This window comes from Crinia signifera, chromosome 4, assembly GCF_055691185.1.
Source record: "Crinia signifera chromosome 4, ASM5569118v1, whole genome shotgun sequence".
Lineage (NCBI taxonomy): Eukaryota > Metazoa > Chordata > Amphibia > Anura > Myobatrachidae > Crinia > Crinia signifera.
In genome coordinates this window covers 45,882,527-45,902,958 of record NC_139220.1, presented here as the reverse complement: position 1 = coordinate 45,902,958, position 20,432 = coordinate 45,882,527, and the positions used below count along the sequence as shown (strand labels likewise).

The 20,432-nt window shown below is 44.8% G+C and overlaps 1 protein-coding gene across 4 annotated transcripts in view; it reads right to left on the bottom strand.

Annotated features, from left to right (window-relative positions):
* EBF1 (EBF transcription factor 1) overlaps positions 1-20,432 on the bottom strand; it is a 310,040-nt gene that overhangs the window by 74,135 nt on the left and 215,473 nt on the right. For all 4 annotated transcript variants that reach the window (XM_083181698.1, XM_083181700.1, XM_083181701.1 and 1 more), the window contains exons 7-8: positions 18,315-18,396; positions 1,070-1,211 (exon numbers count right to left, since the gene is read on the bottom strand). In XM_083181698.1, the coding sequence (XP_083037824.1) occupies positions 1,070-1,211; positions 18,315-18,396 (224 nt within the window). The remainder of the gene's footprint in view (positions 1-1,069; positions 1,212-18,314; positions 18,397-20,432) is intronic.

Genomic DNA, 20,432 nt, shown 5'->3' with positions numbered 1-20,432 from the left:
CACCGGGAAAAGGATGAGACACTGATGCTTCCCTTGGTGCAAATGAGAACTGCGATTTTTAGTTGTATGACATTTTAAAGGTCTTGTCAACTACGCCAACTACAGTATAGCATACATTTCACAAGTGACTCAAGGAGGTTACTCTACAGCTTGCAAAGGGACCGTAAAAAGAACATTTTTAAAATGGAATGTATATATATATATATATATATATATATATATATATATATATAGTGTTTTGGATTGGTGTGGCACTCCAATGGTGTGTCGGAAAACCAGAAACAAAATAACCGGTGCCCTCCAGAGATCAAAGCAATGAAGCTTGTAATACAGCGTGGTGACGGCGGCACTCAAATAAATGACACAAACTGCCAGGGGTATCCCTGGCAGTTCGTGTCATTTATTTGAGTGCCGCCATCACCACGCTATATATATATATATATATATATATATATATGAATGCTACAAATAGAAGAGATTTCAATTATTCATCAATCAAATTCTGTTTTTAGATGACCAAAACAAAGAATTATATTTGATTCAACATTGGACGGTATTCAATTCTCTTTAGCGAGGTGTGACGATGAGCAGTGCTGATTATTCGCTGTCACAGCTCGCGGGTCAGTATTCAACTGACCCCCTGCTTCCGCCATTTCCACCTCGCTGGGTTTTTACAGCGCGGTGGAAACGGCGTGTACGGCCACTAAAATGGCGAGGTTCGTGGCTAAATGCAGCAGGCTCCCAGCATTAGCCACGAACCTTGCTGTTTGGGGGAATCCTCGCTGTCCTCTGACAGCGAGGATTTCCCCCAGAATGTTGCATAGGGTGAGCGGCCAGCGCGGGGGGTTAAACGACGAAGATGGCTTGTTTTCGGCCTTCTTTGCCATTTAACCCCCTCGCCAGCGGCATTGAATACCGCCCTTTGTCTCTACCCATTTATATTAAGAAATGTGATAATATTATACAAAAAATAATATTAGCAGCAGCATCACTTCACCGTTACATTACTAAAGCTCTGGTTGGAATTACACAGATACATTATTTTAGGACAATCAATAAAATATTTTACCATGTTCCAGATAGGAAGGTGTACCGTCCGAAGGGTCCAACCTGCGCGCCCTTCTTCCATGTTTAGAGTTGTTATGCACGAACATATTATCAGACACAGCCAGCACATGACCATCCACATTGACGGTAGTGGAAACAACCACCTGTAAAAGGACATAAACACAGGTCAATACCCAAAATATAAACTCTTGTGTGTATTCTGTTCAATGGAATCTGTAAATGAATTCATTTATATTTATTTAGCACTGCATCCTGGCTTGTATCAGTATTATGTGGTTTACACACTGTACTGGTAGATTGGCGAAGCGACTGATCTAACAATTTGGTAAGGGATATGCATAAATTATATATTGCAGGGTTGCCAACTTTTATATTCTCTTTTCCGGGAGAACCCCGGAGAGGAGTGTTTCAGCAGCACTTCTGGGGGCTGGGCTGTGATGGAGACATCATCAGTCCCTGCCCCCAGTAATGCAAATCCCGCAATTCGCAGGTCTCTGAGGAGCTAAAATCATTACAATTTGCATATTTAGCGCCCCCCCCCCCCCCCCCCCGAGTCTCAGCAATTCATAACTCTGGCACCGGGGAAATGTGGGGGTCCGCTGGTATCCGGGGAGGGTATGAGGGGGGGGGGGGGGGGGGGTTCCTGTAACCAGCATACAGTATGTATCACCCAGTGTATACCCAGCATTAGGTACAATGACAAGCAAATAAAAAAACCTTTGTGCTGCCAGGGATTGAAGTGCAGATTATGCAATTATTATGCTAATTAATATACTGGTATGCCGCAGCCAATCCAGCATGGCAGTATGCAAACTATGGTTCCTTGTGTTTCCAGAAGAGACGATCTATGTCATGTTTGCTATATATGCTGAATCTATAGTTCTGAGAGAATATGAAAACATTTGGAGACAAGCTATTGGAGTTTGTTTTTCCTGTATTTGTGTAGGTGTTTCCAGGAGTTCCAGTTTCCCCACATCATCCAAAAACATAGTAGTAAGTTAACAGTATTCAGCACAAACGTTCCGCTCAGTGCGTGTGTGTCCATGCGATAGGGACTTTAGATCGTAAGCTCAACTGGGACAGGAACTGATGAGAATGGCAAATACTCTATAAAGCACTGCAAAATTTGGTGCTAGTCCTGATTTGCAAAATGCTGTGACCATTTTCAGATTTTGCCATAGTTGCTACTGCAGCTTTTTGCTAATGCTAGTATTAGCCGCTCTTATGGAGTACAGACATGATGAAGTGTCTAAGTACAGTATGCCGTGACATCAGCAACACTCCTGTGACACGATGCCATGACATCAGCAACACTCCTGCAACACGATGCCGTGACATCAGCAACACTCCTGTGACACGATGCCATGACATCAGCAACACTCCTGCAACACGATGCCGTGACATCAGCAACACTCCTGTGACACAATGCCGTGACATCAGCAACACTCCTGTGACATGATGCCGTGACATCAGCAACACTCCTCTGTGACATGATGCCGTGACATCAGCAACACTCCTGTGACACGATGCCATGACATCAGCAACACTCCTGTGACACAATGCCATGACATCAGCAACACTCCTGTGACACTATGCCATGACATCAGCAACACTCCTGTGACACGCCCACAAGACAGACCATTTTTTTGTGCATCTGAATAGCCACCTCCCAGTCACTGTATATACACACTGTGAGATGAATGCACATGTATTATATACTGTATACTGTAAGTTTTTAGGGATTTTCATTCATGTGCAATAGCAAACAAACGCTCCATTTCGTGAATATCGGCACTGGGTACCGTGTCCACTATACAAATATCTGAAATGAAATAAATACAATAAATTATTTGATCCACCATCTACTCCATCCCTTGCCTCCTATGCTGGTGATGTCCATGGCGTTCTGAAGGCAGACAAATTGCGCTTTCTCTGCTGCGATGCATGTCATTTATACTCTTTAAAAAAAAATTACCTCACAAAAACCTGTTCAGCATTAAATGGTTTTAAAAATAAAAGAGGGCTCTGCTTGAGGGAGAATGCATGGCTTCCTGTCCTCTATTTCATTTTCTGAGATAAACGTCGACTTTCCCTGATTTATTTTAAATAGTTAACGCCGGCAAGTTGTTTTGGGATTACAAGCGTAATAAAAAATCCCCTCAACAATGAAACAGATTACGCTGGAAATACGTGAGATAAAAATGCCAAGCGTTCTACAAATCTGTCTGTAAATTACAACTGCGACAATAGTTCCCCTAAATACTTAATAAAGATAGACTGAAAAAAAAAATATGCTTCTGTTGGAGAAATCTACCCTGAAAACAGGCCCTGCAGTAATCTGCGCTGCGCGAGACAATATTTCTGCAAAGGACAGAATCTGGTGCTCTGCGCCCACTGCTCCCCATTAATCCTTCCATGGACAGATTAGCTATGAAGGCCCTAAAGAGATGTGTTTATTCATTTTACACCCAAATATAATAATTATCTGTTAATTGCAACCTTGTCTGGCACTTTGTGCGAACATACACAATCCTGCAGTTTTGCTCATTTCCTCTATAATCCACCTATTATGTTGACTAATTAACTTAGCTAGACAGCGCACTTTTTCCTACATTATCAGCGCCTGTCAGCCGCCAGCTCTCACCTGCAGAGGAGGGGGCAACCGGGCTCGTGTTGATTGATCACCGATAGATTGACATGCAGATTCATTTAATTAGAATCACCTCACTTGAGATATGAGAGAGAGAGACCAATAGACTAGTACTAATGAATCAGTTACCTAATGTTTTAGCTGCCAACACTGGGATAAAAAAAAAAAATAATTTTGTCTTCCTCTGGCATTCTTCCCAGGTCCCTTTGTAAATCTATCATAGAAACTGTACTCTGGTTTGAGCGCCACGCAGGAGTGACACGCTTATGAGGTCATCGTACTGACCCCATGTCTGGTTGCTGAGCCTGTTTTTTCGCCTTTTGCCACTTTGGTGATCCCTGTTGACGTTTGTGTTTTAACCATAACATTGCCAAATGCTTTTATGTTTTGCTGTGAGCTAAGGACATAGTACAGTTGTAAACAGAGAAACCTATTATTTATTTAATGAGATCGTTTGTTACTATTTCATTTAGAAATGAGAAGTATGTCAAAAGTTGTTAGAACAAATTCTTATCTCACACGTAGCCATCTTGCGGTACCTCCTGTGGTAGTTTGATTGACATTTCCATAGAAACTTGCAGTGACTTGACTTTTTTTGTCCACAATTTAATATTAGTGTTAAGTGTACAGATGTATACATCTCAACATTTATTTTTTCACAGGTAAATCGGTGGAATTGAACGCAGTGGCACTTATAGACATGGGAGGGTGTCAAAATCCCAAGGCTACGCCCAGCTCTTTAAGAACTTTAACTGGGCCTACAATACCACTCGCCTATCCTATAAATACGCTTCAATTATTTTAGGGACCTGTTCATTTTAAAGGGGTTGCTCTGCGGGCCTGGAAATGGAGGGAGGCATAACCAAGCCCTTATGAGGGTGTGACCATACTCCCTTAGCATAGTTCTGCAGAGAGCCCCTTAGTCCATGGCCACGCCCCATTCCTGCCCACAATGCACTAGTAAGACAATACATTGGCAGCCTTGCTCAGAGTCTTCTGAGAAACTGACTAAACATGGTGACAGACGGTATTGGCTGTCCTTAATCGGGACAGTTACCAGACATGCAGATGACTTTCAAAACAACAATTACGTTTTCACATACACAAATTAAGGACAGAGTCGGTTCCCGAGCCGGCGCTCGGAGGTGACATCATCTCTGAGCGCCGGGAAATCCGCCAGCCGGGATCCCCGTAACGTCATAGCCGCGCTGGAGGCAGGCCCAGTACCAAGGTAAGCTGCTGGAATGCCCTCAGCCCCCGTGCACCACCCCCGTCCGCAAGGTGAACGGATGCCGCACACATGCATCCATCCACCTCCTCCCTGCCTCCGTTGCTGTCTGCAGAGTACAGCAGACTGCAGCGGAGGCTGTGTGCGCCCCCCGCCCAACCTCCATGTTGACCGCAGGATACTGCGGTCCGGAGGTTGGGCTTCCCCCATTGCTGCAAACGGAAGCCGGGTCGGATAACCCGGCATACCCATTTACACTTTACACTGCCCTCTACCCAGGTCCTGGCCGTGTTCTACACTGGTCAGGACCTGGGTAGAAGTCCTGTGTAAAGGGACATGGGTTAACCACTTTTACACCGCTGCTGACCCGGGTCCATGAGGGAAAAACCCAGGTTTTTGCGGCGGTGTAAAAGGGGTATTACTTTACCGTTCCCAAGCAGTCCACATGCATGGTAAGGTAACGAAAAGTAAAAAAAAAAAAATCGACGACAATTCATGTTGAACTTTTTATAGTCATGTTGGCCTTTTGCTTTTGTGAAGATTTGGAGGCTATTCAGACCTGTTGTACAGTCGCAAATTTGAAGGCTGGGCTATAATCGATGGACTGCGCATGCATACGTCCCACAATACGCATTCACAAGGCCTTCCTGCTATAATATCCTGCTTTTTTTTAACGCTGGCTGTACGCAAGTTGATTGACAAGCTGGAGTTTGGGGGTGGTAACTATCCGTTTTCGGGGAGTGTCAGGAAAAACTCAGACCTGCCCAGGTTTTTCTAGGGAAGTTGTGTAACATCAGCTCCGGCCCCGATCAGCCTGTTTCTATCGCAGTTGCCGGTCTTGCCCTGGGCTACGCACAGACTGCGCACATTGGGAAAATCATTCGGTGGTGAGTGAGTCACAAATGGAATTGCAGCTAATTGCTGTTCCAGCTAATTTTTGCAAGCCTTGCTAAGCCATTCGCAGGCGGGGTAGGATTTCACTACGGCGAGGCGGCGCACAACTGAGCGCAGGGCTCCGCAATTTAGCAAAGCAGCGTTCCGGTCTGAATAAACCCCATTGAGTGGCGTATTTATAATAGGTGCAATGTGCGCAATGCACACAGGCCTCTGAGTCCCAGTGGGGGCCACACCGCACCCATTTTTTTAATACCTACCCTCCAGCGATGAAGGCAGCAATGCTGCTCGTTTCCCCCCCAAAAATGACCGCTGCACCTTTTTTTAGGGCAGTCTGTGCACTCTAGAGTCACTCTAGTGCTCTCCCGGCAAAAATTAGGCAGTCTAAAAGGAGGATGCTGTACAAAGAGCGAGAGTGCCCCGCTTATGACATCACTCAGGCTACAGGCGCTACAATACCAGGATTTCTTACCACAATCCCAGAATGCTTTGTGAGAAGGTTCAGCACCTCACTCAGAGATCTGTCAATCAGGCACCCTGCTCTCATCACTCTCGCAAGGCTCTTTTGCGCGATACAAAGATTCCCTCAGACAGACAAGCAATATAAATGCAGCCGCTGCCATCTTCTATGTTTTGAATCATTATTTCTACATAAAAATGTAAAGATTTTTTTCCCCTCCAATAACAGATACAAATAATCCGAGCAGCTTTCTTTTGTTTATTTCCAACTCTGAGAAGTGACAACATGCACCCACGTGCAGCACCACCATGGCAAAACAGATTCAAGCTGGCGAGATGTGGCCAAGCAGGCAGATGGTTAAACGTGCTGCGAGGGAACGCGTTGCTGTGTGTCAGTATTTATAATCATCTGCTCTAATGCCAGCCTGTTGTTTTGAGATAAAACGGCTTGGCTGCTTGGGAATCCCCGACAGAACATTCGCAGAATTCTGAAACTTACGTAACATTGAACTAATCAAATGCTTTGTGGCCAAGATTTATTGTAAGAATTATACAGGTTGTTCAGAAGTGACTGACAACTTCATTTCCTATGGGATCCATTAAACTTGCTACATATTGCCCATAAGGCCCTTTTTATCAGTGGTGGTGTGATATGTTGTGTCGTCAGTTACCGTGTGGACATGCATTGCATCCGCAAGGATATCGGCGTTTAGGTGAGTATTTTAACATTACAGCCGAACCGTTACCATCAGCATGCGGAGTGTCCACACTGTGATCGTCAACATTCTACATATATCGAAGCAGTGCCCATCGACATGCTAGTTTCTACATTGTGGTGCCGACATTGTGAAGGCCAGCATGGTAACTGATGAAAAAGTGGCTACATCGCATCAGAGGTATCCACAATTAAAAAAATAATAATAATTTGTGTATACAGTATATATATATATGAATTACACCACATATCACATTGATAAGAACCTAATGGAGAGTTATATAACAAAACCTCCTACAGGGACAGTGGATCTGATAAAAGCTAGTGTCAGTGCAGAGGTCTGCAGCAAAAATGATCATGATTGCTATCACTGCTATCATTTTACTGCCGTCTCTGACCTTGCACAAGCCCAGGCATCAGACCCATCTGTAAAGAACTAAAACCTGTGACAAGAGAGAGGGGAAGGGAATGGAGGCTGCTGGGAAGAATCAGAGATCCAGATATTCTCTACTGATAGCACCACAATGGCTTGCGCCATGTTTCAGAACTTGGTCAATTAGCCCAAACGGCAGGCATCAGTGCAACAGGAGGAAGTACAATGGACAGGCCCAACTACAGGTCCCTGATAACTACAGGTTAGTAACATATCAACCAGAGGTGGAACTACCATTGGTGCAGCAGGTGCTGTGCACTGGGGCCCTCTGAGAACTAAGGGGCCCACTGCTGCTCCTGTCACTCACTGTTTTTGCCTGTCACACTCTGTCACCCTCTGTCCCTGTCACCCTCTGCCCTTGTCACCTTCTGCCTTGCTCTGCCTCTCCCTGCCATGCTCTGCCTCTCCCTGTCACCCTCTGCTATGCTTTGCCTCTCCCTGTCACCCTCTACCTCATTCTGCCTCTCCCTATAACCCTATGCCTCTTCCTGTAACCCTCTGCCTCTCACTGACACCCCCTGCCTATCCCTGTCTCCCTCTGCCTCTCCCTGTCACCCTCTGCCTCTCCCTGTCACCCTCTGCCTCTCCCTGTCACCCTCTGCTTCTCCCTGTAACCCACTGCAAGGTTACATATTGTGAACTTGAGTTGAGGTGGAAGTCATTTAAGCATCATAAGCAAATAACGCTACAATTAAGTCAAATAATAAAAAAAGTTGATGTTTGCTTTTATATTGTTATAATGTTCAAACCCTTTGATGCCCACTGTATATTACCTTTCATTACAAGATAAAAAGCTGGAAGCATGAACCTTGTCTCATATGTGCGCTTCATGTCCATTGGGGCAGCACGGACAGTGTAATGGTTAGCATTGCTGCCTCACAGCACTGAGGTCATGGGTTCAATCCCCACCATGGCCCTAACTGTGCGGAGTTTGTATATTCTCCCCGTACTTGCTGCTGGATGCGAGGGCATGATCTGCTGGCAACTCCTCCATTGGAAACCATAGTTTCCAAAATATACTTTTTTTTTTTTTTTTTGCTAAAAGCATGGCACTACTGGGGACATGATATGTAACTGGCACTACTGGGGACATGATATGTAACTAGCACTACTGGGGGACATGATATGTAACTGGCATTGCTGGGGACATGATATGTAACTGCACTACTGGGGACATGATATGTAACTGGCACTACTGGGGACATGATATGTAACTGGCACTACTGGGGACATGATATGTAACTGGCACTACTGGGGACATGATATGTAACTAGCACTACTGGGGGACATGATATGTAACTGGCATTGCTGGGGACATGATATGTAACTGCACTACTGGGGACATGCTATGTAACTGGCACTACTGGGGACATGATATGTAACTGGCACTACTGGGGACATGATATGTAACTGGCACTACTGGGGACATGATATGTAACTGGCACTACTGGGGACATGATATGTAATTGGCACTACTAGGGACATATGTAACTGACACCACTGGGTACATTGGTAACTGGCACTATTGGGGACATGATATGTAACTGGCATTACTGAGGACTTTTGTAACTGGCACTACTGGGGACATGATATGTAACTGGCACTACTGGGGACATGATATGTAACTGGCATTGCTGGGGACATGATATGTAACTGGCACTACTGGGGACATGCTATGTAACTGGCACTACTGGGGACATGCTATGTAACTGGCACTACTGGGGGCATGATATGTAACTAGCACTACTAGGGGACATGATATGTAACTGGCACTACTGGGGACATGATATGTAACTGGCACTACTGTGGACATGATATGTAACTGGCACTACTGTGGACATGATATGTAACTGGCACTACTGGGGACATGCTATGTAACTGGCACTACTGGGGATATGATATGTAACTAGCACTACTGGGGGACATGATATGTAACTGGCACTACTGTGGACATGATCTGTAACTGGCACTACTGGGGACATGATATGTAACTGGCATTGCTGGGGACATGATATGTAACTGAACTACTGGGGACAGTTAAATTACTAGCACTACTGGGGGACATGATATGTAACTGGCACTACTGAGGACATAATATGTAACTGCACTACTGAGGACATGATATGTAACTGCACTACTGGGGACATGCTTTGTAACTGGCACTACTGTGACATGATATGTAACTGGCACTACTGAGGACTTTTGTAACTGGCACTACTGGGGACATCTGTACTTGCCGCTACTAGGGACCTGACATAAAAATGCATCAGTGAATATACACATGCGCAGACCCAATGTGTGAACGCCAGTCACTGAGGCATCTGCACACAGCGGGGTGCATCTGTCGCATGTGGACGCCCAGCATTTCCTGGACGTGCCCACAAAAATGGTGGGTTCCTCCAGAAAACCGCTGAGCATCCCTATGTGAATGCAGGAGTGGTGAAGCCTGCACGGGGCGGGCGGCTGCCGTCACGTGAAGTCAGCGTCCACCCCCTTTTTATCTGCCGCATTCGCTTAGCGATCGAGTCAGAATCAGGCCCCTTGCTGCCATTGAGCTGTGCAGCCGTAAACATATGCCTTGCCTGCCCACATAAATAATAAGTTAGCTGACAACAGGCCTCCCAACATATACAATAAATTCCCTCCTTCATTATAGTATGCAGACCACAGTGAGAGCAGCGGCTGTAAAGTCTATGCAGCAATTATGCCGCTGTGCAGACACTGATGAATCCATCGCATATCTTATCCTGACACAAAATTATATGATCTCACATTGTGTTAAGACCACTCATAGATAACTCCTTGTAATAAACAGGACATTAGTCCTATGATCAGATAGAAACTACGCTCTCTCCTTGGCATGGAAATGAAGAAGACAGCGAATGAGTTGTACTGCTGTTTGTATTTGTTCTAACCTACTAAATCATTTATTATGGAATTATCTGGGACTGCTGACTTAATGGAGCGCAGAGTACTTCCTGTGCATGGGAGAACGTCATTAATTCCAGGAAAATGCAAAGGTCACTCTAATTGACATGACCTGCGTAATTAAGCAATCTCTGTTTACACGTTGCAGGACGGCGCTGCTGTGAAGATGGCACTCCTGACAGAATGTCGTTACAGGTCCAGAGATCAGCAGCCTCCAGTATGTCGCTGCCACTCACCTACACGGATCTCTGCCCGTGGAGAACACTGGCAGCCCGGCATCCTCTGAGACGTGGCTCCTGACTGCAGCGTGCCAGCAGGGTGACTCGGATCTAATAACAATAGCCATCTACTGGTAATTATACAGGTACGCCGCCGCCGTGATTGTAATCTAGATTAAAAGCTGGAGCATGCTTCTGATACAGAATAACATTAATCACGGTTTGAAATAGACAGATCACCTTTTCATACTGACAACCTCAGACTAATAAGAGTGCTGCTACCCACAGACCTTCATCTCACGCCTCTGTTGTGCTGGGAAAGTGCAGCCCCGTAATGAACAATTAACAATGCGCCGGGTTTCAAAGACTCGAGATAATATAAACATTGTACTTCTCATTTAAGGTCCTGGACCTTGTAAATAATGCCAAAAGGGCTATGGAATTATGTTACATCATTAGCATAGGAGCAATCTCTGAATGAGGAGCCATAGAGCTGGAATATAAAGCTGGGTACACATGTACACAATTATCTGCCCATTCTTCCGATATCAAAAGAACGTCAGTTTAATTGTATAGGTGTGTAGGCATTGCTGAGGCAGGAGCATAAACCGATAAATGGTGTATAACACTCAAGCAACGACCGGGACCGGATAGCCAAATATTAATGTACAGTTTAATAGTTAAAGGTTTGCCAAATCCAATTATTCTACTCGCTAGGCTGCAAAAACATGCAGCCTAGTGAGAAGGTCTGAATCGGACCCACTGAAGGTCTGAATCGGACCCACTGTCTGGCTGCAGGCCGGGAGACAGGAAGAAAATGCTGCCTTGCCGGGTGTGGTATAGCACACTGACAGTCGGGATTCCGACAGTCATTAGACTCAGGCAGCGTGGCGAGTGCAACAAACTCGCCATGCTGTGGGCACAGTAGCTCCCTAAGCTCACCAGCTATTCTATTCCCCCTCTATGGGGGTCGTGGACCCCCACAAGGGAGTATAGCCACTGCCTGTCTGTCAGAGTTTTAGCAGTCGGGATTCCGACATCGGTGTAATGACTGTCGGAATCCTGACGGCCAGTCAGTCATCCGGCACCCGCCTTGCCATTCTGTGTAATTTGCAATCAGAGCAGCTGGACATAACTCTCTACCTTCCGCTGAAGAAGCTCTGGAGGCACCATTCCAAAAGGCAAATGCCTTAAGGCCAGCCAGTCCCTGCTCGAAGGCCTTAGAACTGTGGTGTTCTGGCCAGCTGCCCAGTGAGTCCATACAGTAAGATGGTCTGCTGATCGCGTACATGTGTACCCACCTTACGTACACTACAGTACTCATTGCAAATAGTAGGGGCTGTGGTCCGCAACCTTTTGCAGGAGATTTCTGTGGAAATTCCTACATTAGTCAATTACTATATAGTCAGGATTAAAATAATGCGGAAACTGCAGTTTCTAAAAGATTTAATTAGAAAGGGGCTTTAAATACACCACCTTAAGACCCAGGATGTGGCAGGAGACCTTTATTATACAATGTAACAAAATCTAATTGGTTGCTATGGGCAATACCACCACTTGTCTATTTAGAAGCTGTAATACATCTACCCCCAGTTGTTCAAAAGAAAGAAATTGCTCTCCAGATCTGTTGGTCAACAAAGGTAAATACGAATAAAACTATAGTATAGAATATTACTGGGAACTGGGAACATGGCCGCCGTGCCTTGTTCCCATGGACATTTCTAGTAGTGCATATGTGCAAATCACTTGGAAACGGCTGCAGCGGGCATTTTCTGAGGGATTTGTGCAGGGCCGGTGCTAGGGGGTTCGGCGCCCTCCTGCAAACTATAAATTTGCGCCCACCCAAACTTTACAAAGGGAGGGGTGTGGCCACACAATAATGCTCCCACTCCAAATTACACTACACAGTAGCACAATCTTACTCAGGTGCCGTAACTAGCCATTTTGGTGCCATGTGTGAAAAAACAGGGACAGTGCGCGCCGAAGGCGCGTGCAAAATTGTAGAAGCGTGGCTTCATGGGGAATTGGCGTGGTCACATAAAAGTACCAATAACACCATAATCCCCATAACACATTATGCTTCACATCTCAAAGCCCATAACACATTATAGAAACCACACACAGTAATGCACATTATTCGTAATGGCACACATCATGCTGCCCCTTGCACAGTATGCAGAACACCATAATGCCCATTACACATTATGCCACACACTGTAATTCCCCTTACATAATATGCCATGCACTATAATGCCCATATGACATTGACACACATTATGCTACACATAATGCCCCGAGTACTCCTGCATATGCCCACATTTGTAGCGTTGCTTATTCATAACACCCACACCAGTTGCGAAAAGTAGTTGCTCTGCTTACAAGTAGTGCCCACATCAGTTGCCGACAGTAGTAGCGCTGCGTAACCATATACCCACTCCAGATGCTGACAGTAGTACCTCTGCTTATACATAACACCCACACCAGTTGCCAAAAGTAGTTGCTCTGCTTATACACATGCCCACACCAGTTGCCTGAAAGTAGTACCTCTGCTTATACGTAGTGCCCACACCAGTAGCCGACAGTAGTAGCACTGTGTAACCATATGCCCACACCAGTTGCCGACATTAGTAGCGCTGCCTGTACACATGCCTATACCAGTTGCCGACATTAGTACCGCTGCCTCTACACGTGCCCACACCAGTTGCCGACATTAGTAGTGCTGCCTCTACACGTGCCCACACCAGTTGCCGACATTAGTAGTGCTGCCTATACACGTGCCCACACTAGTTGCCAACGTTAGTAGCGCTGCCTATACACGTGTCCACATCAGCTGCCGACATTAGTAGCGTTGCCTATATGCATGCCCACACCAGTTGCCGACATTAGCAGCGCTGCCTATATACGTGCCCACACCAGTCGCCGACATTAGTAGCACTGCCTACACATGTGCCCACACCAGTTGCCGACATTAGTAGTGCTGCCTACAAACGTGCCCACACCAGTTGCTGAAATTAGTAGTGCTGCATACACATGTGCCCACACCAGTTGCCGACATTAGCAGTGCTGCCTATATACGTGTCCACACCAGTTGCCAACATTAGTAGCGCTGCCTACACATGTGCCCACACCAGTTGCCGACATTAGTAGTGCTGCCTACACATGTGCCCACACCAGTTGCTGACATTAGTAGCGCTGCCTACACATGTGCCCACACCAGTTGCTGACATTAGTAGTGCTGCCTACACACGTGCCCACATCAGTTACCGACATTAGTACACTCACACTTTACAATGGTGGCACTGGCAGCTCATCCTCTCCTGTTTCCTGGTGTCTTCAGTCAGCCTTGCTCCCTTGTAGCTCCACCCCTTCTGCCCCGTGTAGCCACGCCCCCTCCGTCAGTGTAGCCCCGCCCCCTTTCGGACCCTGCCGATGACCAGCTGATAATGAGCAAGGAGGGATCTCTGTGCCTCCGGCACTGCTGCCTGTGATGAAGTGTGACAGGCGCAGCAGCAGCCGGCAGGCACGGAGGACAGCAGAGGATGCACAGCAGGGACAGCGCCTCTCCTGCACGGCGCCTACCTGCTTTGCATCCTCTGCTGAGTGGGTAGCGCCGGCCCTGGATTTGTGTCTGCAGTGACAACATTGCGATACTCTGGAGGGGTACAAAGTGCAATATATTGTGCAACCCCCCCCCCCCCAGCATTGACCAGTATACCTACCGCCCATGTTATGCCCATATTTCCGCTAAAGCATTTTCCATAATCTAATAGATTACACCCTGTAAGCTGGACTGTCCCTATTTTTTGTTGCAGAGATATGAAGCGTCCACATATGTTGCCAGGGTTCAGATTCATATTAGGAGAAAATGTTATTTGAGCCTTAAAGACCAGGAGGCGTTCAATATAACAGGTAAGAAGGCATAAAACAAGTCATCTAATCCAGTAAAGTGACTATGGCCTACATACTGTATATAGATAGAGACATCATTATATTATTCACCACAACTAATACACATTTGAAGAACTGGTTGCGTCCTGATTAACGTGTCCCTTTAATGTTGGTCGTGCGAAGGGGCCCTAAACCTTTCCCAAGCATTAGTTTCCACTCTGTAAACCTATTACATGCAAAAATAATGCTTCGGTTTACACATTAAACCAAATGACAAGCAATCTGCACACCAGGAGAAGGTGGAATGGGTTTTAAATGGACTAGAGATGATGTCATGCCCATTTAGTCTCCCAGACCCTGCTTTGATCTCCTCTGAAATAAAATATTACCTTTTCCCTCGTAGTTTGCTATTTAATTAACTGCATTAATTGAATTCTCCGAATTCTCTTAAGTAACTGAATATTCAAGTGTAATGTTATGGCGATGTTCAAAGTGCCGTAATAGATGGGGTGAAAGTGGGCAGTGAGAGGGGATGAAACTGTTACTTTACACTGCACAGTGTAAAATACAAAGCTATTACAATAAGAATTCCCATCTACCTTTGCAGTGGTGTAAGTTCGTCCCAGTTGCCCGGAGGCAAGATAAATATTGGTGACCCCCCCATGGTTAAAAAGAGAGTGTGATGTCTATGTTCCTGGTAGGAGGGGGAGTGGCCAAGGAAGCTATATCAATGGCTTTCAATTAACTGATTTGAACTTGCAGGGAAGGAGAGGTGCCCCATTGTGAGCAGGAGCCTGGCAGCAGATGACTCCATTGCCTCCCAGAGTTACGCCTCTATACCTTTGTGCCACTCTCATTATAGATACATGTGGATAGTGCAGGGTTGCCGACCCTCCCAGAATTACCGGGAGTCTCAGAGAAGGGGGCGGAGCTAAAACGACACACTCGTGTCATTTTAGCCCCCCCCCCCCCTCAATGGAGATCAGTGATTTCGGCTGTTTCCCACAATGGGGGCAGGGCTTAATGACATCACAGTCAAGCCCCGCCCCCTTAATGGGTAATGAAAGTAATGAGAAGCCCGGAGAGGAGCATTTGAAAGTCGGCAACCCTGGGATAGTGCTGACCTCTCACCTAATCACCTCCTCCCACTCCCGTGTCCAAGATTTCTCTCGCGCTGCCCCCCTGCACTGGAACAACCTCCCGCCACCCATCAGGCTATCTGATTCCCTTACCTCCTTCAAGCGCTCCCTCAAAACCCACTTTTTTCGACTAGCCTATCCCTCCTCCTAACCTCTTTTGATCCTCCTATCCTGCCTCTGTTCCCCTCCGTTCCTACTTATCCTATTGTATTTCGTTCGTCCACCCACCTATTTTTAGTATGTTAACTCTTATGAGCAGGGCCCTCCTTCCTCACGTACTCACCCTACCTCATTACCTCACCTGTGCTCCTGTCCTGTTCTTCCCTTCCTCTACTTCATCTTCAGTCTCCTTGACAATTTTGACACCTACTTCTGAACTGATGCTGATTTTAGTTCTACCAGCTATACCCCTATTTATACTGTATCTTTCAACACACCCTGTACGTTACCTTGTAATTTGTTTTTTTTTTGTTTGCTATGTACGGCGCTGCGGACACTTTGCGGCGCCTTATAAATAAACGTACTACTACTACTAATGAAGATGCAGATATTCTTATTTTAATCACTGGTTCCAGTTATCTGCATCAGAAGAGAAATTCATTGGAATGTTACTTCACTTTTATAATACCTAACTTAACTTTTTGATTTATTTAAACAAAATGAGAGCATATGTCATCTTCCTGTAGTGTAAGCAGTATAATTAGCCATTTATACTGTGCTTAGTGATATAAGCACTGAAATATGCATTACCTCATGTGAGGACCTCCGTTAGCAGCTATGCCAGCTTTCATGGTGCCATAATCAGGGACTACTAAACACGGGTATACTGAGAGGAATTGGCCGTGGCATGTAGAGATATATACAGCATACCACCACCACCAGTCATCATGCAGTTTAAGTTTCCTTAGTGATCTGTCACTAAATGGCTATATTGTGTAGGGGGGAGGGGGGGGGGGTAGTGCAGGGGCACAATGCAGTCCTTACTACTCACATAATCTAGAGCACCTTTCTCTTATCCTAACATTAACCTGGCGCATTCACTACTGTTTTATTCTTGCATCAACCTGGTGCATATGCTATTGTTTAATCCTTGCATCAACCTGGCACATTAATGTACTATTGTTTTCTCAACCTGGCACATATACTACTGTTTTATCGTTCATTAACCTGGCGCATTCACTACTGTTTTATCCTTGCATCAACCTATTGTTTTCTCCAGGCAGAGGCAGAACTACCATTGGTGCAGCAGTTGCAGTGCACCAGGTCTACTGAGGACTAAGGGGTCGACTGCTGCCCCTGTCACCCTCTTCATGTCACCCACTGTTTTTCCCTGTCACACACTGCCTTCTCCTGCCTCTCCCTGTCACCCTCTCCCCTGCCTCTCCCTGTCACCCTTTGTGAACTTGAATTGGAATAAAGGAATTATATTTTTGCAACGGGGCTCCCCACCCACAAGTTCCGCCACTGTCTCCAGGTGTAATCTGTGTTCGGCTTGCATAAACTCAATGCATTTCATTTTTTATTTTGGAACATCTATACTTGTATTCCGGACACCCGTTGTGTCCAACTCAGTAACAGCCCCACTGTGTGCAGCAGAGTAGGGATATATGAAAAGATTTTATGGAAAGGATTTAATTACAGTAGCTCTACCATAATAGTGAGGACCGTTCTCTGCTGTACTAGAGATGACTTTCAATGGGAAAAGTTAAATAACAGTAACGATAAAACATTGCTCAGTCTCCAAATAACTGAAATGATTAAAGACTGTGGAAATGCTGGCGTACCTACAGAAGAGCATATTTGTGGCTTACATGCCTTTTTTCAGATTATAAAAGCGACACCCAACCTCGCCTAAAACGACATCTTGTTTTAGTCTCCATCTGACTTTTCCCTGTTCCGTGGGGATCAGTAACAAGGCAGCATAATCCAGGGTGTATACCGTCAGTGCTGGGGGACTAAGAACACAGAACAGATTGGGTGGAGCAGTGCAGCAACAGTGTCATTTATAGATGACACCCACGCACAAGTCATCTAATGATTTAAATGACATTTAAAGGAGTGACTTTCATTAATGCAACACAATATTTGGATTAAGAAAACAGATGGTGTTAACCAAAAAGGTTTAACTGGTGGGAATCCTGAATTGTGTTGTTCTATTGCAGGCATGTCCAAACTGTGGCCATCCAACTGTTGGGAAACTACAAGTCCCAGCATGCCTTGCTACAGTTTTGCTATTAGAGAATGCTGAAACTATGGCAAGGCATGCTGGGATGTGTAGTTTAACAACAGCTGGAGGGCCAGAGTTTGGATATGCCTGTTCTAGTGCAACCACCGGCCCCAATCGTATGATCTGTGATCTTTGAGATGCCAACTGGAGAAAAATGTGCCTAGATAGGGGGCTGGGGGCAGTTTCAGAAGGGACGTGGCCCATGTGCAGGCCTTCTACTCTCTGCAGCGCAATAGACATTACGCCATAGTCTACTGAGATTGGTCAGAGCTCTAGAACAGGGTGCCCATGTCATGTGACTCCTGAATTGGTCTGTAAGCATGACTTGAGGATCACGGAAACACTGCTACTGCAATTAACAGTCTAAATATACTGTATTTGAAATGGTCTCTTTATTTGCCATATACTTTATTATGTTCTCAGTGGTGATGACAGTTGTTGTTCATATTAATTATATTTGGACGTACCTGAAATCTGCGCATGTCACGAGGGTTCCCTGCATTCTTCAGACAATTTTGGTTACACTTAAGAAAGAATTTCAGGAAGAATCTGCAAAGGAAAAAGAGAAGGTTTTATAAACATTTGTCTGAAGGATGTGTGGCTTGAAGTCAGAATAGAAAAAAAACATCGATAGACATATCTACATATCGCAAAATCCATTTCCATCCATTCATTTAAATCTCATTAACAAAAACCACACAGTTATGACTACATTTTATGGTAACATAAAACAAAAAGGAAATAACAAAACAACCCTTGAACAAAATTAGTTTTAACTTTTTCACTTAAATTAAGTTTTGATTGAGAAATTACGTTGTGTATCATTGTTCAATACACAGGGGCTGTCATCTATTGAAGTGGATAACTAAAGCGTCAAAAAATTATGTATTTTAAATGGTTTTATTCATTGTAAAGCAAATAAAAATAGCAATATAGATGAATGTTCGTAGGGCCATTGTACATCTACAATTGCGTTGTTCAGATTGAACAATCAATAAGAAACTTTTGGACTGGGGCGCCTTGAAAGGTCACTTTTGGAACAAAGTATTCCCAAGGATATAAGTTAAAGCAAGTTAAAGAAAACACATTCAGTAAAATAATATTTAAAATAAAAAAATATATACTTGCACTTAGATTTAACCAAATAGCTGCTTAGTCTCCATATTGAAAAAAGACTTATACATTGTTCATACATTGGGCCTAATTCACACTTAATTGCAGTGCCAATTTGTTCTCAAAATGGGCAAAACCATGTGCACTGCAGTTGGGGCAGATGTAACATGTGCAGAGAGAGTTAGATTTGGGTGGGGTGTTTTCAAACGGAAATCTATATTGCAGTGCAAATAAAACAGCCAGTATTTACCCTGCACAAAAACAAAATAACTCGCCCAAATCTAACTCTCTCTGCACATGTTACATGTGTCCCATCCACTGTGCACACAAAGCCAGATACAAGGAGGAGGGGTAGTAAGTATTTAAAAAAGGCGTGCCGTGTGTGTGGTTTGGGTCCTTTTGGGACTCAGAGACCCGTGTGCACCCAACACTGCACCCATTTCAAATACGTTACTGACCCTAACCCACTATTCACACAACCTAACCCTAAGCCTAACCTTAACCTTAGTGCCTAACCTTAATCATAACCCTAACCCCAGTACTTAGTCGGGATTCTCACTCTTGAGATACCGCTGTTGGCATTGTGAGCATCGACATCATGCGTCAGCAGATTAACTCAATCCACGATTATCCAATAATTAAACTTTATATGGAACTTTTATCTGTAACAATAAAGAAAGACGCGAGATTTAAGTACGCTTTCGGCAACAACCTGACCCCTGATGCGGCTACTGACCAATCAGATTTCTATGCATCTAGTAAGCAACCAAACTGATTCTAGGGGGAAAGTTAAGTCTCAGAGACCATGGTTGGTTATATTTACCATAGTCCTGCTGACTTCATCGCTTGACCCAAAACGTTACCATTAGACCACCTAGAATGTTTTATCAACATTTTAATCATGTCGAAATCACATCAATGCTGACATTCTCATGTCAACATGGTGCATGTCGTGTCAACACTCTCACATGAATATTATGAATGTCAGAATGATGTGGAGAAAATACAGTACACCACACTCCAGAACGGATGTAAATATCAGTCTGATGTATTGAAGCTTTAACACACATTAATGAGCAAACTGCTAACGCTCTGTTACAGTGATGACAGAGTACAAGGATTTGTGCTTCATTATTTTTATGGCGCATATGTGAAAAAGTCCTAAACATCCAAGTTCATTCAGCTTTACAGCACTAGACAGTTCTGTATTTGGAAATTCATATTATAATATGCAAATAAACTATTTGGTAAGAGCTGTCTTTACTGGTTTAAATTTGCCGTACGTTACAGTAGCCTTACTTACTGGATGCATTAGAGCGGGTGGCGCTTATCATTACAAACTCGCTAACAATTACAAGGATGTGAAAGACAAGTATTATCATCTCTGCTTAGAACCAGAGAAATACTGGCAAGTGCTCCAGCCAAATAAGAGGGGAGGACATCACACACCCCACCTGGCTGACTTTGCTGTC